Consider the following 27427-nt stretch of genomic DNA (forward strand, 5'->3'; position numbering starts at 1 on the left):
GTTGTGCATAATGTAAAAAAAACAAAGAATAGAGTAAGGAATAAAAATGATGGTCGTTTACCTTTTAATTGCTGTCCTCGTCGCTTTTTGCCCTCTTTGGTTCATGTTCTGTCACAGAAGTGGTTTTTGCCTGGCGTTTTGTAAAAAACTGATTTAATAACATGGCGACTGTCGATACATTACGGTCATATTCTTTGGCGAGATAAACCAAACGCATCCCCCTTTCATACTTTTCTATTATCTCTTGCTTTGTTTGTATGGACAAAAAATGATTTTCTTCTTTTTTCTTTTCCTTGTTTCTAATTCACGTAAAACTATCGGAAGACCTCATGGCCCGAGGGGGAATGACGAGGACGCTGCATCTATGTTACAGGCATAGCCTGAGGCAGCTACGTGGCATGTGATGTGTGCTGCTGGCGGGAGAAAACCCAGAAGGAAAGTGCTGGTATCGGAGAGAGGAAGGAGGAGATTAAAAATAAATAGAACCCCGATTGCTAAGATACTTGACGCCTCGTTGTCTTTGTCCACCAAGCTGACTGCAGTCAGTTCGCCCCTTACCACGGTTTGGGGCTGATACGACTGACTCAAGCCTGATTACGGAAGGTAACATCTATCTATCTATCTATTTACCTGTAAATCCACACACATAGAGACATACGGAAGAGGTCCCTCTTAGCCAATGGGATGCCAGGAAGATGCTAGGCTAGCCAATGGCAGAGCAGCTATGAGTATGTTGCGCTCAGAAAACTCCGGAGCTGCGACTAGCAGCCCATACTGCGAGTGTCACCCTATACTCTTACCTTTCGTATCCTGACATTTCTTTCGTAACTAGAGGCAATATTTTCCTGTTGAGGCGTTTCGTAACTTGAAAATTTCGTATGAAGAGATGTCCGTAAGTAGAGGTACCACTGTACTAAAATCTTTTTTGTGATTAGGTTTACGACAAATTTACCCGCCCCAAAAAGTGGCGTGGCTTATGCTATGTTTTCGGTCCCAGCGGCCTATGTCACGCGGGGAAGGCATGCATGGTAATATTGCTGCTTTGTCAGTTCTGTTGTCTAAAACGGTGACCGATCGCCACCAAAATGCAAATGCACATTACTACTCTTGTCCACTTCATCCTGTGAAAGTATAGAAGTGTTCTGCACAATAGTTTGGATTTATTGACATAAAATGTGATCTCATCATGATCACCTCCACAAAATCAAAAATATTGTGGCGATTGCTCCTCCACTTTAACAAGCCGAAGCGGACAAGAGCATGAATGCACACACAAACCCCGACTGGTTATATTTCGGACATTTAGCAACGCTAAACTCGTGTCTCAGGAGGGAGAGAGGGAGCTTACAGCAGCAGCAGGCAGATTGGAACCCCCCTCTTTCCTCCCTGGGTAAAAGTAGGATTGGGACGGCTAAATAGCAACAACTAGCTTCAGGCCGCTAAAACAAAAGACGTTAGCACAACATTAGCTGCTTACTGTCCGCCCAGCGAGTGGAGGTGAAAATGAGCCTGTATCTTCATGTCGCCTCGCAAGCAGTCGTGTGCGGTGTCCCTGCTTTTTGCTTGCAGCCCCCTTCTGCCCGAGTGAAGCGGCTTGAGAGTGACAAAAGCCCTCAGCGAACAGCAAACGAAAGGTTCCAGCGAGGCGGACTGCACAGCCGAGTGTGGCCGCATTGGAACGTGCCATTTCGGCTGTTACCTTCCAAATTGGACGGCGCGTTGGAAGTCGAAAAACTGGGGCCATTCCTCATCCAAATAAATGTGTACGTCTCCTCATTCCCTCTTCAGTCTCTGTAAATATCCTGACTGGTGTTTAATGCCTCGCCCGTCCTAACCGTGATCAGCAAAAAAGCAGTGTTTTGTTTTGTTTTTGTATAAATGTAATGTCCCTACACGCTGGACCACATTTACTTCCGCAAACACAACGTCGGGTGTGACATCGTCTCTTCTTCTGCGCATGCGGGCCACTTTGACGACGCATGTGTTCATACAGCAGACAAGACCGCGGTCACATTTATAATGTAATATGAACGCTTACACAAAAAAAATTTTTTTTTGGTTTGTTGTTTGTTTTTGTTCAAAAACTCCAAATTGAGCATTAAGACCTGTGGTGTGAACCTAGCCTTAGCGGCATTCATCATGCGTGTGGCTTACCTTTTCCTCGTTTTTCCAAATCCGAGTGAATATACGAAATTAATATAACAAGTTTGTTGAAGCATTACATTTTTGACAGTAATGATTATCTCTTGGAGAAGACTGCCATTGGCTCAAAGCAGGCCAAAGTGGTCAGTACTATTTTGCATTGTCTATTGTGATTAGCTTTGACGCTAAGCAAAGCTATCTTTGTCATAAATGTAATATGTTGTTTTATGTTGTATGTCTAAACTTTTAGCTCTACGGTGTGTTGGCGTTTTACGGCATTTTGCTGACGAATAGACATCTCTAAAAGGAACTGGAATCTCGTATCCAATCAATGGGCGGCGTACTGTAACATAAAATAGATGTTCATAGTTAATTATGGTGTGTTGTGCAACATTGGCTCATGCGGTTATGCAAGCTACATCAACATACATTGTAAATAAAGAATCCTCAATATATTTGAAAATAAATTAGTTTTGCATATTTGTAGTGGGTAGGAAAGGGCTGTTCGATTTTGCCTAACAAGAAAATCCAGATTTTCTCTCAAACCCAATTTTCCGATAACAATTACGATTTCTTTGTAAAATACAAATAATGAAAAATGAAGTATTTTGAATGTATTTTATTTAAACTTAATTTTTCTTTCTTTGAACTCAAAATGCCAGTCAATTTAACTTAATACACACAGAACAAGCCATTGGGATTAACAGCATTTAACTTACACAATAGATTTCATATCTGTTCTTAATTAAAATGAAAGAAGAAAGTGCATATACCATCTGAAACGAAATCATCAACATAAGAGAAGGTAGACAGTCAAGTCTGTAAACCAAACAGTCTGTCAGCAAGTGACTAGCCTTTCCCCTTTCTCCCTGGTCTTACTTAAACATAAATCAATGATTAGTGCGAAACTGTCACTCAATAATACAATGCACTGTCAAGCCTAAATACGGATGCATCGTCATGACCAGATGTCAGTTGTAGAGGAGAAAAAAAAGGACGCCTTTTAGACGTTGAGTTAATTGCTCACGGGTTGTATTGTACATGCGGGGCACACACGACAGATTTATATTTGCCCGATTTATTAACTAAACGCTCACTTGCCTGAGCAAATAGCAGAATCGCCGGTAGCAATGGATATTGTCGTTGTTTCGGACTGCGCACTCGTGGGAGGAAGTAGAAATGCAGAGGAAACTACGGTGGCTTAAATACATCAAAAACAAAAATATCGAACATGCCGATTTGAACGTTGTTAACATCGTTTTATCCAGAAAATTCGGTTTTGGTTCAAAATCGATTAATCGAGCAGCCCAAGATAGGACCTACCTACTACAAATGCAAAACACACTCTACCCGGAAGGTAGATCATTTTGACTAGGTCATTTTATTAGTAGCTCGCATGCTGAAAAAGTGTGAGCACCCCAGAGCTACAACATTTAACGTGATCATTATTTACAAAATCTGCATTGTTTTATTCAATGTAACATCTTTTATTTTATCCTCGTCTCTGTATCTACTAAAGTCTTCATTTTTTTTTTTTAAACAGGTTTTTACCAATTGCCACTGTTATGGTCCGTTTTTAAACAATTTATGCGCTGTATATATTTTTGTGATTTCCATATGGAGTAACTTCTTGATTGATTACATGGACTGTGAAGAAACTTTGACTTTGATAGGAAGGTGGGAAAGTGTATATACAATTCTGCATTCAATACAAATCATCAAAGTGTGAGTCTTTTTTTTTTTTTTTTTTTTATCAATGAAATAGGCTGTTTATGTTGACTTTGGAGATTTGTTGAAGCTATTCAGTGTAACCCGACCTTATTTTATATTGTTTCTATTTTCATATATTTTTGTTCTTCTAAATTGTTTGCTGGATAAAAGTTGTTTTAGGGGTGTGTTCTATATGATCATTTTTTACTTTACATGCATGAATTCTTTTGTTTGGAAAAGGCTTTTTATCTTCTGTTTTTTACGTGATCATTTCTCACTGGACAGTGATTGTGAAATCAGGGTTTGTCCAGTCATCCTGCAAAAGTTAAGGAAATTGAACATATGTTTCTAGTTTGCATTATATTAAATGAAATATACAATAAACCAAGCAAGCAAATATCGTTCATTGTTTTATTTCGCTTCAAAGGAAACATGAGCATGAACTTTCTAATACATTTTGAACCATGACTTCATCCTACGTCACACCATTCACTGATTCACGGCGGTCCACTTTTACAAGACTTGGCGTCCACCGCCCCGCCCTCCTGCTGCTGGGGCAAACCATTACTACCAGAGGGGGAGGGCAATAGACTATATGCACGGAGTGGTGTGACATATCCATCCATCCATTATCCATACCGCTTGTCCTCACAAGGGTCGCAGGCGTGCTGGAGCCTATCCCAGCTGTCTTCGGGCAGTAGGCGGGGGACAACCTGAATTGGTTGCCAGCCAATCGCAGGACACACAGAGACAAACATTTGCACTCAGAATCACACCTAGGGGCAATTTAGAGAGTCCAATCAACTTACCATGCATGTTTTTGGAATGTGGGAGGAAACCGGAGTACCCGAAGAAAACCCACGCAGGCACGGGGAGAACATGCAAACTCCACACAGGGAGGCCGGAGCCGGGATCGAAACCACGACCTCTGAACTGTGAGGCGGATGTGCTAACCAGTCGCCCACCGTGCCGCTGGTGTTACATATTTCTGGTAAAATCTCATAAGGCATCGCCCTTTACAATCATATTCAGCGCCGTTATTTTGCAGCCGTTTTACTAAAGATAATTTCTTTCAATTGTCAACGTTTTGAGGTAGTTTGGGGGATTCCTGGTCTGTGTATGGTTGGCATCATAAAATGTCATCTGACATATCAACCTATAAAGACTCATTTACCTGCTCTCACAATTAGAGGACTTGATATATTTAGTAAAAATTGACGTATTAGAACCTGCGACTGGCTGGCGACCAGTTCGGGGTGTAGTCTGCCTTCGCCCATTGACGGCTGGGATAGGCTCCAGCAACTCCCCGCGACCCTGTATAGGATAAGCGGTTTGGAAGATGACATGACATGACATGACGTATTAGAAATACGTTTTGTAGCTATAATAATATATCTCCATCCATTATCTATACCGCTTATCCTCACAAGGGTCGCGGGGCGTGCTGGAGCCTATCCCAGCTGTCTTCGGGCAGTAGGCGGGGGACACCCTGAATTGGTTGCCAGCCAATCGCAGGGCACACAAAGTCAAACATCCGCACTCACAATCACACCTAGAGGCAATTTAGAGAGTCCAATCAACTTACCATGCATGTTTTTGGAATGTGGGAGGAAACCGGAGTACCCGGAGAAAACCCACGCAGGCACGGGGAGAACATGCAAACTCCACACAGGGAGGCCGGAGCCGGGATCAAACCCACAACCTCTGAACTGCGAGGCGGACGTGCTACGTCGACCACCGTGCCACCCATAAAATATCTCCTTGAGGTCAATTCTACTGGAACACAGAATTAAATGGCATAAATTGGCTTATGCCCCCCTCAATTCTGCATCTCAAGCAAAGTAAGAAAGCCTCAGTTTAAAATATTACACATTTATCCTTGCAATAATTCTCTTTCCAAATTCACCAATATAGATGATAAATGTACCTTCTGTGGAAGTGAGTCAGAGACAATTTTACATTTACTTTGTGATTGCCCTATGTCGTCCAAATTTTTGAGAGAGTTTGAAAGATATATATGTGAAAAAAAACTGGTCCTACTATTACAATTTCTGTAAAAAGATATTGTTACAAGTTTTGTACATAATGACAGATCTTTGTCCTTTGTTGTCAAGCTGATGTTGCAACTTGGCACGTTTTATTTACACAAGTAGTGCTGTCAAACGATTCAAATTTGTAATCGCGATTAATCGCATTTCTTTCATAGTTAACTCGTAGTTAATCACATATTTCATTTATTGGAAAAAAATCCCTTGATTTTTCTGTCTCATTATTTTCTTGAATTTTAATACCCTTAACATCAATAAGAGGATTGATTTTCTTATGCCAATACTTTATTAAAGGGAAGTCAACCCAAACATATTTTTTTCAAGAATATGTGCAGGCCCACTAGTTGAAACAACGCATTCTGATAATATTGCGTTTGTGGAATAAGGGTTAATCCACCTGTTTTTAGCCATCACTAGGGGCGGCCATTTTGTCACGTCTGTCGACGGAAAATGACATCAGTTGCTCAGGTAACAACAAATCACAGCTCACCTATTTTCTTAAACTGAGCCATGATTGGTCGTTATTTGAGCCCTCAGGGCATCTGTGATGTCATTTTCAGCTGACAGAAGTGATAAAATGGCCGAACCCTGAGATGGCTAGATTTTGCTGCTTGACTCATATTCCACAAACACAATATTAATCAGAATGCCTTATTTCAACTAGGGGGCCTGCATAGAACATATTCTTGAAAAAAATGTTTGGGTTGACTTCCCTTTCAATTGAATAAACAAGCATTGAATTCAACTCACACTAACAGCCCCTCAGCCCTTTCAATAACACACGCACGCACGCCCTTACACACACGCCCACGCACACACACGAACGCGCATGCACACACCCACACACAAAGATTATTATTCGTTGTGCGAGTGTTTTATAAACGTGTATTGTTTATTAATATTCTGTTGTGGGTGTATTTTAATGTAAATTGTGTCGGATAGATGAATGAATAAAAGGTGGTGTACCGCTGAGATTGTCCCGTGCGGCTCTCGATCACACTGCATAGTTCCTGCTGTTATAAAATACAGCTGCTCTGGAGCAAATGGCATATTATTTTGTATTTATTATTTTTCTAAACTGCTGCAATATTGTTTCGTGAGTATATATTTCTTTATGTATGTTGTGCTTAAGTATTTATTCCTTTTTGATTGGGTTTGGTAGGGCGCGAAAAAGAAACAAGAGAGAGAGAAGTGAATTAGAGCGAGACTGGTCACGTCTGACTCACAAGACTCAACAAAACACTTTTCCTGCCGTGTCGGTTGTCTTTACCAAGGAAGACGGCAGAAGAAATACATAAAGTGTAACTTGTATTGTAACCCACCATACCACGGCCTCCGAAGATTAAGAAGAACAACTTTTAAGCATTACCATACCGTCGCGAATATCACTGCGGGCCAGGGGCACTCAGCCGTGCATGTGTCAGCTGAGAAATTCATCCTCATCGTCAATATTTTGAAGCAGAAAATAGCCTCTTCTACTCTAAAGCTTTTTTTTTTTAAATATACATGCACTCTAAAGCTTTTTTTTTAAATATCCATGTTTAGATCATCAGATCATATTCCACAAACACAATATTAATCAGAATGCCTTGTTTCAACTAGGGCTCCTGCATAGAACATATTCTTGAAAAAAAATGTTTGGGTTGACTTCCACTTCAATTGAAAAAACAAGCATTGGATTCCACCCACACAAACAGCCCCTCAGCCCTTTCAATAACACAAATACACTTACACACGCACACGCAAGCGCATGCACACACCCACACTTATTTATTATTTTTCTAAAATGCTGCAATATTGTTTTGTGTGTGTATATTTCTTCATGTATATTGTGCTTAAGTATTTATTCCTTTTTTATTTGGTTTGGTACGGCGCGAAAAAGAAACGAGAGAGAGAGAGAGAGAGAGGTGAATTAGAGCGAGATTGTTCACGTCTGACTCACAAGACTCAACAAAACACTGTCCTGCCATGTCGGTTGTCTTTAGCAATAAATGCCTGGAGAAATACATAAAGTCTAACCTGCCGTATTTACTGGACTATAAGTCGCATTTTTTTCCATAGTTTGGCCGAGGGTGCGACTAATACTCAGAAGTGATTTATGTGTGAAATTATTAACACATATATTACTGTTATGGCTTGTTATTGCTGACTTGTATTTATGATGTTTTGTCTCCCTCTGCAGGCGCTTTAGCATAATTTACTCTGTCCCCAATATTCTAACTTGTCTTATTGGCAGATTTAATCACGCCACCTCCACTTCATAGTTCACGTAGTCTGCTCTCTAGCTGTTATGAAATGCGCTACATAAATAAAATTGTATTGTATTGCAGCAAAGTTGCCTGTTTATATCGTGAAACTGCACAAGAAACAGAAAATACAATCAATCTATGCATTACAAACACATGTATTTTCATAGACATGAACAAGATGATCCAGTAATGTTCATCCTGTCTTCTTATTCGTTTCGACAATGATCTTTCTATTTTTTCTATCATTGTCATTGTCGAAACAAAAGAAACTTGAAATTCATGAACAAGATGAGCCTATGCTAATGTTTAGCAATAGCGATTAGCATTAGCGATAATTATTAGTAGGCTCAGTCAACAACCTACAATCATCCACAATTCAGCTCGTATATAAATGTCATTACACACAATTGTCTAAGTTAGTTTCAAATGACGACTGAATAAGAATGAACCACTAACAGACAGACATGCTAACGATTAGCATTAGCGATTAGTATGTTTAGTCAACAACACTGTGAAATCATCCACAATTCAGCTCCTATATAAATGTTGCATGCTCATACACACAATTGTCTAAGTTACTTACAGAGGATGGTTGAATAAGAACGAACCATAAATAGGCAGTTGCCTGCCTCTGGCTGGGGTTGCATCATGCAGCCATACACGTAAGAAACCGAGCGCAGAGGAGACAAGACATAATTACAACCTAATACATAAATACTTTTGGAGACTTGGAAACATTCTACATGGTCGGGGATAAATAAAAGACTTATTTAATCGATCTACAACCGTTTTGGTGAGTTTAAAGATATCTTACCGTAACTTTCTTGCATTCTACGTGTAGCATCGTAACTCAGTGGAAATGATGTGTACTAAGCGCACAATTTCCTCCCAAAATGCGACTTATACTCCAGTTTTTTCCCGCTTTATTATGCATTTTATGGCTGGTGCGACTTGTACTCCAGAGCGACTTATAGTCTGAAAAATATGGTGTATTGTAACCCGCCATACCACAGCCTCCGAAGATAAGAACAACTTTTAAGCATTACAATACCGTCGTGGATATCACCGCGGGGCAGGGGCACTCAGCCGTGCATGTGTCAACTGAGAAATTCATCCGCATCGTCAATATTTTGAAGCAGATGGAATGCCTCCTGTACTCTAAAGCTTTTCTTTAAATATACATGCACTCTAAAGCTTTTTTTAAATATACATGTATAGATCATGGTGAGCAGCCTTTAGCAATGCAGCCGCTGGTTGCTATGGAAACCTTAATCACGCGATCAAAAAAATTGACTGCGTCAAAAGGGGGTTGGATTAATTTAAAAAATAACGCGCTAAATTGACAGCCCTAAAAATAAGCATATCCAAATCCCATCCAAATTATCAATTATTCCTGCTTAAATGGAGCAAATAAATGCAAATACATGTCTGATATAAATATTTATTGTATTACATAATATACTTTTGAACTTATAAGCACCTCATTATGGCTGACGTTACTGATTTATTTCCGTTTTTTTTGGGGGGGGGGGGGCTGATTACTGTGTCGGTGTACAATTCCTTCCTTTCTCTCTCTATCTCCCTAGACACTAATATTTACCTGCCATGTGCTCCCGTTGGCTCAGCTCGCAAAGTATCATGGGCTTCATGGGTTCACAATGCTGTGGTCAGATGAAGTGGGCAAAAATCATTTTTAGGACACAGATGTGCTACTTTTAATATCGTAACAATGATATTGTGGCAATTTTGTTATTGTTACATCCTTAGTATGCATGTATGCTATAAATTAAATATTAGGTCTAGCTCAGTGTGTTTCTGAATTTGATAATTTTGGAAATCTGCCTTTTAACAGTTTTTCTTTTTTCATAAATTTGCAAAAATTTCTACATTTCAGTTTTTGCTGTCAAGATGAAGTGCTGAGTATACATTACTGAGAAATAAAATGAACTTTTTTTATTTTGGCAAATGGCTGCAATGACAGACTGAATAATTTCAAAGGGTCTGAATACTGTATAACACACAAATCCCTAAAAAATATTTATCAAGTCAAAAACAGGAAGAAAAACAAAGCGATAATGTATATATATATATATATATATATATATATATATATATATATTTATTTATTTATTAGGGATTCTCCGATCTATCGGGCACCGATCATGATTGGCCGATTTTCGTGAAAAAACACGTGATCGGAACATTCGATCAAAGCCTTTTGTTGCCAATCAAAAAATCCGATCACCCGCAGCTCATGCTTCGCAGCCTACAGCCGTGTTGCGCCCCTTCCCCTCTGCTGCGGAGGTGCACGGCACTAACAGCATGTCTGCTGTGTGCCATGAAAAGTGTACCTTGCGGGGGGAGCATGGCCAAAAGTTTCTACAAAACCAACTTAATACGACATTTGAGTAACAAGCAATTGGAAGACTATGGTGAGTTTACGAGGCTCGCTGCATTGGCGGACGCAGCAGCAACAATGAAACGGCAGCTAACGCAGCCCATGCTAACCAACTCAAACCCATATCACCGCGACAGGCAAAAGGCAACGCAAATAACCAGGAAAATAATGAGTGAAGCCTGCATGTGACTATTTTTTCTACTTTGAATATATTCTGAACCATCCAATGTTTAGGTGGCATGTTATTGATTTGACTTTTTGCATGATTAAGTCTTTTGAGACTGCTGATTTTTTTTTTATCTGTTAAAAACTGTGTTACTAAAAGCTGGTAAATTGAAGTTTTTCAGTTATCTTTGTGACTGAGTAATTGTATTGTGCCAGCAACGGTTTTGTATTTTTTCATGCTTTTGAAAATATATTTAGATTTTTGTCAAAATTACGGCAATAATATAGCTGCTTTTTTTAGATAATATTTGATAACCGCGGTCACCATAAATACATGGAAAAATATACAGATATTCCTGGAGTTTGCATGTTCTCCCCGTGCCTGCGTGGGTTTTCTCCGGGTACTCCAGTTTCCACCCACATTCCAAAAACATGCATGGTAAGTTGATTGGACACTCTAAATTGCCGACGTACTGTGGTCTGTCAGTGAGGTAATCGGAGATCCAGTTTACCAGGTGGGAGTCCATGCCCATTCTGCCTAGTTTGTCCCGAAGCAGAGGGGCCTGGATGGTATTACTACAGAAGTCCAAAAAGAGAATCCTCACTGTGCCACTTCCCTTATCCAAATCGGAGTGGACTCGATGGAGCAGGTAGAGGATAGCATCCTCCACGGCAACACCTGGCTGGTACGCAAACTGCATGCGATCCAGGGCATGCTGTACCTGAGGTCTGAGGAGGCTGAGGAAGAGCCGCTCCAACGTCTTCGTCAGATGTGAAGTGAGTGCCACTGGTCGGAAGTCATTCAGCTCGCTTCTTCGGGACAGGAACGATGCGGGATCTCTTCCAGAGTGTTGGCACTCTCCCAATCTGCAGGCTGAGGTTGAAGATCCGTTGCACTGGTTCACCCAGTTCTGCAGCGCGAGCCTTTAATAGTCTTGGACACACTTTGTCCGGGCCAGCAGCTTTCCTGGGGAGCTTCCTCAGCTGTCCTCTGACCTGGTCCGTGGTAGGGAGTGGTAATGTCCGTGATGTTGTGGTGTCTGTCAGATGGCGGTGGTGAGGGCGGGGAAGGGAGGGGCTGGTTGAACCTCCATCCATCCATCCATTATCTGTACCGCTTATCCTCACAAGGGTCGCGGGGCGTGCTGGAGCCTATCCCAGCTGTCTTTGGGCAGTAGGCGGGGGACACCCTGAATTGGTTGCCAGCCAATCGCAAGGCACACAAAGACAAACATCCACACTCACAATCACACCTAGGGGCAATTTAGAGTGATCAATTAACCTGCCATGCATGTTTTTGGAATGTGGGAGGAAACCGGAGTACCCGGAGGAAACCCACGCAGGCACGGGGAGAACATGCAAACTCCACACAGGGAGGCCGGAGCCGGGATCGAACCCACGACCTCTGAACTGTGAGGCGGACGTGCTAACCAGTCGACCACCGTGCCACCCGCTGGTTGAACCTGTTGAAAAAAATCATTCAGTTCGTTTGCCCTCTCAACTGTCCCCGCTCTGGTCTTTGTGTTGAGACCTGTAATGGTCCTCACACCTTCCCAGACCTCCTTCATGTTGTTGTCCCTCAGCTTCTGCTCCACTTTTCTCCCGTCCTTAGCTTCCCTCAAACAGTGCTTCACCTCTTGCTGTGCTGCTTTCATGGCCTCCTTATCTCTGCTCCTGAAGGCAGCCTTCTTCTTGTTGAGAATAGTCTTGACTTCCCGCGTTACCCAATAGCTTAAACCTCCAAAGTCAACATATCCAAACAGTGACAAAGAAGACTCACTGTTTGATGATTTGTATTTCATTCAGAATCACATGTACACTTTCAAAAGTAAAAGTTTCCTCACAGTCCACATAATCAATTATGAATTTACTTCATATGGACATCACTAAAACATTGTACAAAGTGCTACATTGCCTAAAAATGGAGCACCAGTGCTTGTTCTCAACACTTGTCCTCAGGAGGATTTAGTAGATACAAATAGAAGACAAAGTAAAAGATGCTACATAGAATAGAACAACGCAGATTTTGTAAATAATTATCATGCTAAATACTTCAGCTGTTAAACATTTTCATTTCAAACCTTTTGATCATTGCGGTTATCACCAGCACACTTGTGTCTCATGACCAAACCCTGCTGAGATAATCTTTTACCACAAACTGAGCAGGGAAAAGGTTTCTCACCAGTGTGGGTTCTTGTGTGTTTTCTTAAGTTTCCCTTCTGAGAGAATCTTTGGCCACAAAATACGCAGGCAAAGGGTTTCTCACTGGTGTGGGTTCTGGTGTGACGTCTTAAAGCTCCCTTCACTGAGAATCTTTGGCCAGAAACTGAGCAGGCAAAAGGTCATGTCATGTCATGTCATCTTCCAAACCGCTTATCCTATACAGGGTCGCGGGGAGTTGCTGGAGCCTATCCCAGCCGTCAACGGGCGAAGGCAGACTACACCCCGAACTGGTCGCCAGCCAGTCGCAGGGCACACACAGACACCGTCACTGAGCGGGAATTGATCACACGCTGCCCACACACAACTCGGGCGTGTGTACCACTACACTATCAGCGGACATCAGGCAAAAAGTGTGTGTGCTCATGTGTTTTAAACAGCTGTGTTTTTTCCAGCATTTGTCGTCAGTGTTACATGTCATATCACCTTCCGCTTCTTCATCATCATTGTCAGAAGCAGCAGAAGCAGCATGTGATGACACGTTATCACTTTCTGATAATGGAGGTAGGAGGCCATCTGCTCGTGATCCTTCACATTGGTCTCCATCACTCTCTGTTGACATGAGCTGCTGCTTGGAAGCTCCGCCCCTCTGCTCCCCTCGCTTTGACTTTCATCATTACTCTTCAGAACGACACCAGCTGGTGGAAACTTGCAGAAAACCTCCTCTTGCTCTTTGATGTATGGGGGCTCTTCTCCCTCCTCTTTCATGCAAGGGAGCTCTAGTACATCCTCTTTTATTATGGCAGGAGACTGCTGCTCCTCTTCCTCTTTGAAGTGGGGGACCGCTTCGTCGTCATCTTCCTCTTTAATGTGAGGAGGAACATATTCACTGATGTCTGCAAGACACAAAAAGACAAACACACATGGCAATATAGTTCATATTTATAATGAAGGTTATTAGGAGAGCCAGATGAGTTAGGATTAATACGTACTGTTTGGCATTTTCAAATTCACTTACTGATGCATTTTTTGGGGGGAGCCTATCCATGGTTATTTGTGAAAAGACTTGCACATTGCACCTTTTTGAGTGGTGGCTAGGGATGGGTATCGATAAGATTTTAGTGATCCGGTGCCTCAACGTTATTCTTATCTGTACTTTTCTTTTGCTTAGAAAAACCAAACAAAAATGTTAGAACTCATGCTGAAATATGCACTTGGGTTGAAAAAAGGACTTCTGTGTGGTGCACATTTTTATATGTATGAGTTTGCTCATGTTTCCCCCTGACATTTTAATGTTTGATTGCACTTGTGACAACGTGCATGCGACGTTGTGACGTCATCCCTTCATCCCTCTCCAGACTCCAGGCATAATCACCCAAACCAAGAATGACCAAAATTTTACATCAGTGTAACGGTTGCATTAAGTGGAAATCCATTAGTCATGCACTAACACTCAGCTGTTACGTTCTTAGCAACAAAGCTAACCCAATTGAAAGGACACCAGCTAGCGCTGCGTGAGTGTACATAATTAAAATCTCTTTCCTTGGAGCCTTGAAAGCCGATGAATTCACGGCCCGTGCTCCCAAGCCGGTGACGGCGCAGCTTCGAAGCCCGAGTAGGTGGGGCTGGGACAGCAGAGTCATTACACTAATACCGACCCCACACATTAATAACATAATAAAAACTATGGGGTTATACAGCACGGTTGCCATTTTTGAATAATACTATGTATCATGTTGTAATATGATCACACAGCACTACATTGGCACAGGAAGGAGTCACAGGGGCCTCGCGGGGGAAAAGGTCCTACAGGAAGAGGATGGAGGAACAGCTGCTGCAGAATAATGCCAGGGGAGTCTGGAGGGGCCTGAAGACCATCTCAGACCACGGACAACCCAAGACCCGGACTGGGGGGGACCTGCAGTGGGCAAATGAGCTGAACCTCTTTTTCAAGACGTTCGATCAGATGCCTGCCCCCACTCAGTCTCTCCTGCTGCAGCCTCCACCTACTCCTCCTGCTGGGTGTGTCACCCCCTCCCCCCTTTTCTCCACAGTCTCCAGCTCCCAGCTACACCAGACAGCCACCACTCCCTCCTGCCCAGCCTTGGCCTTCACAACAACTCAGGTGAGGAACCAGCTGAAGAAGATGAAGGCGAGGAAGGCAGCGGGTCCAGATGGCATCAGCCCCCAGCTCCTCAAATCTTGCGCAGACCAGCTGTGTGGAATTGTCCAGCACATGTTCAACCTGAGCCTGAAGCTGGGCAGAGTCCCCTAGATATGGAAAACATCCTGCCTGGTCCCGGTGCCAAAGACCCCCCACCCGAAAGAGCTCAACAGCTTCAGACCAGTGGCGCTGACGTCTCACCTGATGAAGACCCTGGAGGGACTGGTCCTTGCCCACCTGCACCCCCTGGTGAGCTCCTCAATGGACCACTCCAGTTCGCATATCAGTGTGGATGATGCGATCATCTACCTCCTCCACACTTCACTCTCCCACTTGGAGAAGGCGGGGAGCACTGTGAGGATCATGTTCTTTGATTTCTCCAGTGCTTTCAACACCATCCACCCCACCCTATTGGGAGACAAGCTGGAGCGGGCGGGGGTGGCCCACCACCTCACCACATGGATCCAGGACTACCTCACAAACCGGCCACAGTATGTGAGGACACAGGACTGTGTGTCTGACGTGCTTCTCTGTAGCACGGGGGCCCCACAGGGAACTGCCTTGGCTCCCTTCCTGTTCACCCTCTACACCTCGGACTTCAAATACAGCACCCCTACCTGTCACCTGCAGAAGTTCTCTGACGACTCTGCGATTGTCGGCCTCATCACAGGCAGAGATGATCGGGAGTACAGAGAACTTACTCAGGGTTTTGTGGACTGGTGCCAGCAGAACCGCCTCCTCATCAATGCGGGAAAATCCAAAGAAATGGTGGTGGATTTCGGTAGGCGCCATCACTCTTCACCTGCACCGGTGAATATCCGGGGAACAGATGTTGAGAGAGTCTCAACTTACAAGTACCTGGGTGGTCATCTGAACAATAAACTGGACTGGAGCAACAACACAGACGCCCTCTATAGGAAGAGTCAGAGCAGACTCTTCCTACTCAGGAGACTGAGGTCTTGACTGAGGTCTTTTGGGGTTCAGGGGACACTCCTCAGGAACTTTTATGACTCGGTGGTTGCATCGGTCATCTTCCAGGGAGTGGTCACCTGGGCAGGCGTATATACATGCGTATATACACATTACTGCGTGTATTTACATAGGTTTGATCCTGAATGTTTGCGGTTAATGTTATACATTAATGGCTACATTATGCCGCCGCCCCTGTGTGACCTATATCTTTGCTGCTGTAATACTGAAAATTTCCCCACTGTGGGATCAATAAAATCCTTCTTATCTTATCTTATCTTAAAAAAGAAATTGTATTTATTTTCATCAGTTTTAATTGTGGCCTGTGTTATCAATCAGCGAAAACATCCTATAGCTACTTTTGCACCTCCATGTATATTTACAGTAGACTATTACAATCATTTCAAAAGAAAGAAATGTCATGGGGTTTGCTGATCTGATAAGTTGATTTGCTCAGCGAATGTAGACGCTACGAAAATAAGATGAAAATAGTTGGTCAGACAAGTGTTATATGATCATGCATTGGAAATGACTCCTGGCACAGACAATAGTATTGATATCATGATGAACATTACAATAAAAAACATGTTAGAGATGGTTTATCTCCCCACAAGATGGCAGTATGACACAATACTATGTCTGGCTATTGTGTGCGTTGAGTCTCCTTTGATTAAAATGAAAACTGAGCGAACAATACTATACTTTCCGAGAGCTCGCCATTGCTTTGAGCTGACCACAGTGCTCCCCGTGACGTCAGCACGCACTGGCTCAAACTCACGGGCGCGGCCAGTGGGCGTTTCCCAGCTCACGAAAATATGGAGTTTTCTGCATCTTTTTTCAGGTATTTTCAATGCTTCTTCACTAAGATAATCATTGGAATCTTATTATTTGTACTTGTTCTCCTTCTTAAAAAGGTTTTTAGGGTAACTTTTTTTTGTGTCCCACGCACTTTAAGGGTTTGTGGAAAATAGGTCATGCAGTGTTACCTTTGAGTAGTGGGATTTCCTCAACGCAACTCATTGTGAAAATGACCGTGAGGCAGTGCATATCCTCTCGCTGTTTGATGTCCACTTGCGGGTATACAGAAACTGTTTTGGTTTGTAATAAACGTGCATTTGCTGACTCGGGCCTCCGTAATTCTCTTTCTCTTTTTAAAACACTTTCTCATTCACGGCGACTGTTACTGATGGGGATTGGATTTTTGGCATAGTTTTCCGTTTGAAAATGACCATTGGTGGCAATTTTGATCCATCTCCACAACATGCCAGCACCACTGTGAAGTGAGATATATCATGACCAGTTGTGACTATATTCACACTCTTTTGCCCTTTCTCTGCAACACTTCGGCCCATGGGAATGTCAAACATGAGGGGGGACCTCGTCCATGTTAATAATATGATCCGGTGTCACCAAAAAACAGATTTTAAAGGGGGATGTCACGTGAGGATCGGGATTTGGACCCATTCACAGATATGACACGGAAGTTGAAGAGTAAAAAGTCTTTAACTTTGAGAAAAATTTCCCAGGACGGGACAAGAGTGCATCCTCACTCCAAGAAAGTTTGACGTACTGACAATTAGTGATGGGACGAAATGGGCCGAGGTTCCGAAGCTTGTGTCGAGTAATGGGAGGGGCGTTTCCACGAAGCTTGTATCGAGGCGCGCGTCATTTCGGCAAAACCCGGAAATGATGACGTGCGAAGCCTCGCCGGCTGGCTGAAACACGTGGACGCTTCAGGAGTGGTCCGATGTTTGGCGCGCATTGCGCGCGAAAAAGCCGATCCTCCCCTGTATGGCAACATTTTGATTTGATTGCTTCCAAAAAGGGAGAAAAACGACATTAATATAAATGTGACAATGCAGCTTTTCGCTTGTTCTTGTGTCTAACTTTTGTTATTTCACAGGTGAAGTGTCTGTTGTGTGCAAGGGAACTTGTATACAACAATAACACCTCGTCAATATTGAGGCATTATAGAGCCTTGCATGAGAGCATCCGTGCCTTGTGAAAGAATATTTTCTAAAGCTGGTGAAATATTGTCCAAAAAAAGAAACCATTTTAAGCCATCCACTGTGGGAAAGCTATTATTTCTAAATAAAGATGAATAACAATAGATCCTTAGCACTTGTTGTATTTTGTTCACATACTAAATTACTAACACAAGCACATTCATATCTTTGTCTTAAGCAAATAGCCATTGAATTCTTAACACTGTTGACCTCTTGGGCTTCTAGACCACTTGATGGCGCCATTGAGTAAATGAAGCACCATGACACTTTGCTACATGTGCAAACCAATTGGCTGCAAAGCTTCATTGCTTCATGGGGCTTCATTTGGCCATGCCTATTGACAATGTCTCAGTGTGTAACTCAAAGATTTAAACTGTAAGACTTCAGGCCTATATGTCATCAGAAAGGACAAACCATAAAAGGACCATAGCAACTGCAGGGATACTGATACATCACGTGAACAACCAGTCATAACAGGGGAGTTTGTATCAATACTCAATAACTTCATGAGTGTTAATCATTTGGTCTCAAAAGTCACGTCACACATCGATGGGGAGCTCCTGCTTATATTACAACTCTTATATTATGAAAATACAATTTTCTGCATTTTTCAGAAAGATTTGTTGTTAAATAATGTTTAATAACTTCATGATAGTAGAGAATTAGACCTCCAAAATTAAATCATATATTGATGGGGACTACCTGCTTATACTACAACTCTTATATTATGAAAATACAATTTCATGTAATTTTAAGATTAACATTTTTTTTTGTTCTTATTACTGCTCAATAATTTCATGGTAGTACATAATTAGGCCTCCAAAATCACAACACATACTGATGGGCACTACCTGTTTATACTACAACTCTTATATCGTGAAAATACAATTTCATGTAATTTTCACAATTTTTCGTTTTTATTACTGCTCAATAACTTCATGGGTGTACAAAATTAGGTCTCCAAAATCACATCATATATTGATTGGCACTACCTGCTTATACCACAACTCTTATATCGTGAAAATACAATTTCATGTAATTGTCACAATTTTTCGTTTTTATTACTGCTCAATAACTTCATGGTAGTACATTATTAGGCCTCCAAAATCACATCACATATTGATGGGGACTACCTGCTTATACCACAACTCTTATATCGTGAAAATACAATTTTCATGTAATTTTCAAAATTTTTCAGAATTTTTCGTTTTTATTACTGCTCAATAACTTCATGGTAGTACATTATTAGGCCTCCAAAATCACATCACATATTAATGGGGACTACCTGCTTCTACTACAACTCTTATTTTGTGAAAACATAATTTCATGTAATTTTCATAATTTGTTTTTATTTTCGTTGTTATTACTGCTCAATAACTTTATGGGTGTACATAATTATGCTTCCAAAATCACATGACATATTGATGGGGACTACTTGCTCCTACTACAACTCCTATTTTGCGAGAATATAATTTCATGTAATTTTAATTTTTTTTTGGGGGGGTGTTATTACTGCTCAATAACTTCATGGGTGTACATAATAAGGCCACCAAAATCACATTACATATCGATGGGGACTACATGTTTCTACTAAAACTCTGATATTATGAAATTACAATTTCATGTAATTTCTGATTTTTTTTCAAAGATTTTGGGTGTTATTACTGCTCAATAACTTCAGGGGTGTACATAATTATATAATTGAGCAGTAATAATGCCCCAAAATACAAATAAAAAAATCTGAAAATTACATGAAATTGTATTGTCACAAAATAAGAGTTGTAGTAGAAGCCGGTAGTCCCCATTAATATATGATGTGATTTTGGAGGCATAATTATGTACACCCGTGAAGTTATTGGGTAGTAATAACACCCCAAAATTAAAAACAAATCTGAAAATTACATGAAATTGTAATTTCACAAAATAAGAGTTGTAGTAGAAGCAAGTAGTCCCCATCTATATTTGATGCGATTTTGCCTAATTTTGTAATACCATGACCATATTGAGCAGTATTTAACAACAAATATTTCCCCCAAAAAAGTATTTCCATACTATAAGAATTGTAGTATAAGTGGGTAGTCCCCATCAATATGTGATGTGACTTTTGAGACCTAATGACGAACACTCATGAAGTTATTGAGTATTGATACAAACTGCCTTCTAAAATTTCATTTATTATTTTTTTCCCTAAAATGAGGGCTGTACTGTAACCAGCTGGAGATCTTTCAATCAATCAATCAATCACATTTTATTTATATAGCACTTTTCATACATAAAAATGCAACTCAAAGTGCTTTAAAACATTCAAAGCAAAACATAGAATTATCTTCAATCAAAAGAAAAGATAAATTATTTAAAAGTTGTTGAAAGCCAAACTAAAAAGGTGTGTCTTGAGCTTCCTCTTAAAAATATCAACAGTCTCTGCAGACCTGACATCCTCTGGCAGGCTATTCCAAAGGTGAGGACCAAAATGGCTGAATGCAGCCTCGCCATGCATTTTGGTCCTCACCCTTGGAATAAATAAAAGGCCGGCGCCAGAGGACCTCAGGATCCGCGAGGGCTGGTATGATAAAAGCAAATCAGATGAATAAGATGGCCCAAGACCATTAACACATTTATAAACTAATAAAAGTACTTTAAAATCGATCCTGAAACACACAGGGAGCCAATGCAGCAATTTCAAAACTGGCGTAATGTGCTCCCGCCCTCTGGTTCTCGTCAGCACCCGAGCGGCTGAATTCTGCAGTAGTTGCAGTGGTGAAATGCTCTTTTTCGGGAGGCCAGAGAGCAGGGCATTACAGTAATCTAAACGACAGGAAATAAAGGCATGCATCAGCACTTCCGTGTTAGCCTGAGAGAGAAACGGGCGGACTCTGGCGATATTCTTAAGGTGATAAAAACCAATCTTGGTTACATTTTTAATATGAGGAATAAAACTGAGCTCAGAGTCAAAAGTGACGCCAAGGTTCTTCACACAGTGTGAGGGATTAAAAATGTGTAGTTTTGGTAAAAGCTTCTCTCTCTGACCTTCGGGACCGATAACTAAAACCTCAGTCTTGTCCTCATTGAGCTGTAGGAAATTATCTGCCATCCATGACTTGATATCTAAAATGCAATTTAAAAGGGTATCAATGGGTCCTGTGTCATCAGGAGACACGGCAATATACAGCTGCGTGTCATCAGCATAGCTGTGAAAGCTGATGCCGTGTCCCCTGATGACATCCCCGAGGGGAAGCATATAAAGATTAAAAAGTAAGGGGCCTAAAATCGAACCTTGAGGAACCCCACATTTAATTTCATGAGTTTTAGAGGAACAAGTATCCATACTTACAAAGAAATATCGGTCTGTGAGATAGGAATAAAACCAGTCAAAAACAGTACCAGAGATGCCCACTAGATTTTTAAGTCTATTTAATAAAATTTGGTGATCTACTGTATCAAAAGCAGCGCTTAGATCCAGTAGCACCAAGACTGTGAGTTTTCTCAAGTCTGCAGTGCACCTAATATCATTTAAGATCCTTAAAAGAGCAGTCTCCGTACTGTGGTTCATCCTAAAACCAGATTGATATTTCTCCAAAATATTATTTGTATTTAAAAAATGATTCAACTGGATGAAAACCAGTTTTTCTAAAATCTTACTTAAAAACGGTAAGTTGGATACGGGTCTGTAGTTATTAAAAACGCTCGGGTCAGAACCGCTCTTCTTCAGAAGGGGCTTCACCACCGCCGTTTTAAAGGCAGCGGGGAAGACGCCTGTCTGAAGAGAGCAATTGACTATATTTAAAATTTGTTCTTCAAAAAATCCATAAAATGTCTTAAAAAGAAATGTGGGAATTGGATCCAAAAGGCAGGTTGTTGGGTTTACCTGGGAGAAAACTCGAACAAGTGTCCTTGCATCAACCAGGGCAAAACTTTCCAGTGTTTCCTCATGTAAATATGATTGTCCGGGTTTATTAAAACTTGTGTTTTGACGGGCTAAAAGACTGGATCTTATGTCATCGATTTTACTTCTGAAGTGGTCTGCAAAGTCCTCACAGAGAGCATCTGTTGGTCTCTGTGGGGACTTATTAAAATCAGAACTAGTTAAAAGTTCAAAGGTGGAGAAGAGAACCCTGGGGTTGTTTTTATTGACTGTAATGAGGTTTGAGAAATAGGAAGATCTTGCCAGTTTTACTGTTTTATTGTAAGATTTCAGTTGTTCGCATAAAATTTCATAGTGTACTGTAAGTTTACTTTTTCTCCACCTCCTCTCTGCACTCCTGCATTTTCTCTTTGATATTTTGATAGCATTGTTTCTCCACGGGGGTACAGTCTTTGTTTTTGTTGTTTTAATTAAAAGTGGAGCTACTGAATCTAATGATGATTTAAGATGTAGGTTAAAATTGTCAACAATAAGATCACAGGGTGCAGGTAAAATGTCAGCAGGAGTGTTTTTTAAGATCTCGATAAAATTTGCTGCCACCTCAGAAGATAGGTAGCGTTTCTTCACTGTTCTGACCGGGACTGCTAGATGGTTAAAACTGGCGATGTTAAAATAGACACAGTAGTGGTCTGACACTGCCAAGTCAACAACAGAGGACACACCAGCAGACAAGCCATAGGTTATAACCAAATCCAGGGTGTGTCCTCTGTTGTGAGTTGGCTGCAAGACGTGCTGTTTAAAATCCAAGCAGTTTAAAAGGTTTGAAAAATCTCTGGATAGTGGGTCCGAGATGTTGTCCATGTGTATATTAAAATCGCCAGTTATTAATATCCTGTTATAACTGGAATATAAAATGGATAAGAATTCTGAAAATTCTGTAATAAAAGAAGTGGAATGATGGGGAGGTCTATAGACGGTAATGCAGAGAATAGGGGGACTGCTAAAAACAAAGGCATGGTGTTCAAACGATAAATAGCTGCTAAAAATGATCTCCTTTGATAAAAGAGTATTAATAAAAATTGATGCAGTCCCGCCTCCTCTTTTGCCATCCCTTGTAGAAAATAAAAAGTTAAAATTCGGTGGGCAAGCCTCGTTGAGAGCAACTGGAGCATCTGTACCAAGCCATGTCTCAGACAAAAGTATACCATGTAAATTATTGTCTAAAATCAGGTCGTTTATGATAAAAGTTTTGTTTAAAAGGGAGCGCACGTTCAGCACGGCCAGATTAATTATTGTGCTGGACGTGCGCTCATGGTGGTACGAATGAGCAGTATTAACATATACTAGATTACCACTGTTAAAACCACGTTGTTTGTGTGTGCAAGGGAAGCGTCTGCCGGTGATGGTTTCAATGGGAAAATTGTCCGATAGTGGTAATGATAATGAGGGCCTGCAGGGGGAGCTAGTGAGGGTGGTGGTACTGTGAGCAGCTGGTATTGGCCTGTAAGTGATGGTAGTGACATTGTCATTGCAGCGTTTATGAGTAGAAGAAGAAATATGATTGGTAAACAAGAGTCAGCTGGGAGTGGAATTGGTTACGACATGGTGGATGTTAGCGGCTAAAATCTTGCTACCAAGAGAGTTCGGATGAACACCATCCGGCTGGTAAAAAGACGGGCGATTCCAGAATAGGTTAAAGTTGTCAATAAAAGCAAAGTCAAGGTGGCCACAAGTGCGTAGGAGCCACGTGTTCAAGCTTAAAAGGCGGCTGAAGCGCTCGGCTCCGCGAGACAATGCCGGTAAAATGCCACTCACCCAGACCGAGAGACCGCAGGTTCTTAACAAGGCAAAGAGGGCGTGAAAGTCTCTCTTCGTCTGCTCAGACTGTCGGCGTATTGTCTCGTTTGTCCCAACGTGAACGATGAGCCGGGTAATGGATGATGGCAGAGAGTCAAGAACACCCGGCAGGATGTTAACTATGTCCATGACTTTCGCTCCGGGAAAACAGCGGGTGACGCAGCCGGGATAGTGAGTACGTCTAATGGTGCTGTCGCCAATTATAACGGTGGTCGGTGGGTGACGTGAGGAGGGAACGCCAAGGGACTCACCACCGCCGGAAGATTCACGACCCCACTGTCCAGGATGGCTCCGCCGAGGCCGAGTGAAGACGGTGGATGACACCGATGAGTGTCGCCGATGATGCTGGTGATGACGACCACCCTTGTACCGGGACACCGCGTCCCGGAGCAGCCCGACGCGTGAGTGGACGGCCGTGTCACCGGCGGACCCGCCCAACATGGGGTTCCCGGCCGAGGTCGTCGCCGTGGGTGGCGGGGAATCCGAGGGAGCCCCTGGGAGCACAGCCCCAGCGTCGGACGCAGCAGTCGGTGTCTCCGACTGCTGTAGTGCAGTGATGGGAACAGGAGACTCACTCGCCAGGGCGGCGAACCGATTCCCCAGGACCAGTTGGGGGCGGTGGGGTTGCTCCCCGGCCCTCCGGCCGCGGGACACCACCTTGACCCAGGTGTCACTCTGCAACGGTGTCGAGCAGGATGGCCCCGGGCAGGCAATTGGATCCCACTTCGCCGTGTCCGAGAGGCCAGCCGCCTCAGCCGTCATTGTCGCCGACAGGATTTCACGAGCGCGCCTTCTCATGACCACCGCGGAGAGTTCGGGGAAATGGGTCGCGAAGCAAGAGATGACCGATTCCTTCTCATGGAGCTCCTCTGAGAGACGACGAATATCCCTTCTTAGGTCAGAGATTGTCTTATTTGCCTTCTCCAGCAGGCCATTGTGTTCGTCGCTGTCGTCTGAAGGCATTTTAATACACTAGCTCCAAGCTAGCCCCAAGCTAGCCCGTTTCCGTCTCACGCTAGCTGTATGCTAGTCCGCGAGATCAAGCGACCCAGAGATTAACAAAAATTTAAATAAATAAAAAATAAGATAAAAATAGTCTCCAAAAATTAAAAAGAGTAAAAACGCAACGCGCAGGTGAGGTAGATTCGAAGGCGAAAGTGCAGAAGTGCAATCGATACCATCCACGTCCAAACTCTGACGTGGCAGGAGAAACGCAAACGGAAGTCTTCTGTGTGTAACCATTTAAGAAACACGACAATGAATAGTACAAAAACGTTTTTACTTTATTATTAATAAAGTATTTCGCTGCTTGCTATTTGTTGACGGTCCCTGGGAACAAAGCACAACCGCGCGATTTGTGTTCAGACCACTAATTGTGTTGCTGAAATCCGAGTTAGCTCTTCGGCTACCTTACAGAGAGTGGACAAAGCCATCCTTTGCGTTGCAATGGCGTTGCATTTTGGAGTTATTGAACGGCCAACTCCGAATGTGTCAATCTGGTGCTAATTTTACCTAACTCCCTTGTTGGACTTAACATCGACACAGGACTGACATCCGAGCTCCACTTGTAAAATTTAAACAGGATAATAGGCCTTCTTTTCGAAAACTTTCGATGCGACAATACACTCTCTGGTGGAGCTACGTCTGTGAAGTATTTTCGTACCGGTAGCACGTAGCTAGCGAGGCTTGAAGTGGGCGAGCAGACGGCAGAATCCGGTCTCTTCCACCAGCGAGAATGGTTGGTCTGATCAATGTCATTATTTTCCTGGTTATTTGCGTTGCCTTTTGTCTGTCGCGCTGATGTGGGTTTGAGTTGGTCAGCATGGGCTGCGTTAGCTGCCGTTTGATTGTTGCTGCTGCTGCTTCAATGCAGCGAGCCTCGTAAACTCACCATAGTCTTCCAATTGCTTGTTCTTCAGACGTCGGATTAAGTTGGTTGTGTTGCAATTTGATCCTTTGATCGGGAATAAAAGGCTTTGATCGAATACGCCGATCACGTAATTTTTCACAATTCAAATCGACCGATAATTATCGGTGCCCGTTCGATCGGAGCATCCCTAATAAAAACCTATGTTGGAGGGAATGTTATTGAGCTCGAAGCCTCGAACAGTAATAAGGGTCAAATTTATACATGAAAACGGAGTGAACTCAAGAGGGCCGGTCTGAGCCATGAAACGTCAAGGCTGAAAAGAAGGAGTCCCACTCTTGCCCACGCCACAACTAACGCCCAGGCACTTGGGCAGCATGTTTGGTGCAATTTGTTCATGGAGTGTTCAAAAATGTTTCACAATGTGTTTAGAAAGTGTGTTTCATAAAATTGTTTTTAATTCGTTTAAAATGTATCCTAAGTGTTTGGTTGAAAAACTGTGTTTGGTTGTAAAACTAGCACATGTTCACGAGACTGTGACAGGCTCACTGACCTGGCCCGATTGGGCCAGTACACATTTTATAAATAAGATGAACTCAACCCAGAAAATGGAAAATATTCAGTTAGATTTTCTACTGGGGGGGGGGGGGGGATAATATGGGGTTTAGATATTGAACCCTCAGTTGCTCCTAATGCGACGCCATCAGTAGGTAAATGAGGAGACAGTGTGAAGCGTTTTGAGTAAAGAAGCGCGATACAAGTCACAGCCCATTTACCATTACCCCCACTAACGGTTATTCTTTGGGACATATTTTCTGGACTGATTCATTTGGCATGAACAAATGTTCAGCAGACCTGCATGTAAAAGGCAACGAATAAAAATAAAGAGGCAAAAACCTTGAATGCATTTTCCCCAAACAACTTCACCTGACCATAATACACTAGTAAAGAATTGAAATACAATGCACATGTGACGTGAACATTTTTAACGATAGAAAGTCGTTCTTTTCAAAGCAAATAAGAGTAAGAAGTGTATAAACCTGCTCCGTGTAGCACAACACGAGGCTGCTTGCAGACTTCGCCCAGCAGTTGAAGATGTTGCTCGTTCTCTTCTTTTATTCCACAAAGTTCCTCCTCGTACTTTGTTGTCGTCATTGCACACATCTCCACACGACAATCGCAACAAATGCGCACTTCTTGATCGCTGTTTGACGATGAGTCGTGTGCTTCTCTTTGTTAGCGAGCTAAGCTAGAATAAGATAACAAGGCGGAGAAGCATCAACGCGCGCTGAGACGAGTTCATCCGGACACAAAGACTTGATAAATTATAGGTCGTAGTTTTAATATAAGATGCTTTTTAGTAAACTCTGGATGGCAAACGATTGTTAAGACAGGTTGGCAGCTTCATGTATTTTACTTGTGTCTCACTCTAACATACATAGCTGGTTCTCAAGATAGTGATAGCATACCACAACGCTCCTACTGGAGACTCTCAGTACTACATAAGACTTTTTTTTGTTTGTTTAGTAACTCTGTACAAAACAACTGGCTTGCATTCACATAAACAATGCTGTAAAACTAAGCATTTTTACTGCAGCAACAAAACAAGTATTAAACTAGGGCTGCACGATGTTGGAAAAAAATGACATTGCAATTTTTGGGGGGGTTGCAATATCTATTTTCAGATGACTTGAATAGATTTGTTTGGGAATAATTTGGTTAACTCACCATGACATCATTGTATTCATATAATATCGTTTAATCCAGACTAAGGGGGTTCATCTGTGAATGATGATTGCTGTATATATAAGGGATCACAGAGGTCATGTC

The 27427-nt window shown here is 42.2% G+C and overlaps 2 protein-coding genes across 4 annotated transcripts in view; both read right to left on the reverse strand.

Annotated features, from left to right (window-relative positions):
* Positions 1-4349: 4349 nt before the first annotated feature.
* Positions 4350-27427, reverse strand: part of LOC147126928 (uncharacterized) — a 69275-nt gene continuing 46197 nt past the window's right edge. Inside the window, exons 5-6 of the mRNA XM_086023077.1 lie at positions 5082-5166; positions 4350-4419 (exon numbers count right to left, since the gene is read on the reverse strand). Coding sequence (XP_085879203.1) covers positions 4350-4419; positions 5082-5166 — 155 coding nt within the window. The remainder of the gene's footprint in view (positions 4420-5081; positions 5167-27427) is intronic.
* Positions 12924-26980, reverse strand: LOC147126929 (uncharacterized). 3 transcript variants are annotated; one of them, XR_015084690.1, is made up of 2 exons: positions 25622-25752; positions 12924-13768 (listed from the first exon to the last, which is right to left on the reverse strand). XR_015084690.1 is itself a non-coding variant. In XM_086022188.1 (2 exons), the coding sequence occupies exons 1-2, from the start codon at positions 26759-26761 to the stop codon at positions 13350-13352; spliced, it is 543 nt and encodes a 180-aa protein (XP_085878314.1). In that variant the 5' UTR covers positions 26762-26980; the 3' UTR covers positions 12924-13349. The 3 variants fall into 3 exon arrangements, 1 of the variants encoding a protein (XP_085878314.1); XR_015084689.1 differs by having other exon boundaries at positions 25394-25643; XM_086022188.1 differs by lacking the exon at positions 25622-25752 and adding an exon at positions 26638-26980.

The sequence above is a fragment of the Filicampus tigris genome, chromosome 22, assembly GCF_054856515.1.
Source record: "Filicampus tigris isolate MCC_2025a chromosome 22, RoL_Ftig_1.0, whole genome shotgun sequence".
In the NCBI taxonomy this organism is placed as follows: domain Eukaryota; kingdom Metazoa; phylum Chordata; class Actinopteri; order Syngnathiformes; family Syngnathidae; genus Filicampus; species Filicampus tigris.

Coding starts and splice junctions, on each gene's coding strand:
- LOC147126929 (XM_086022188.1), bottom strand. CDS start 26,761: ATGTGTGCAATGACGACAACAAAGTACGAGGAGGAACTTTGTGGAATA. Junction 13,769..26,637: donor TGTTGTGCTACACGGAGCAG/GTTTATACACTT, acceptor TGTGTCTTGCAG/ACATCAGTGAATATGTTCCT.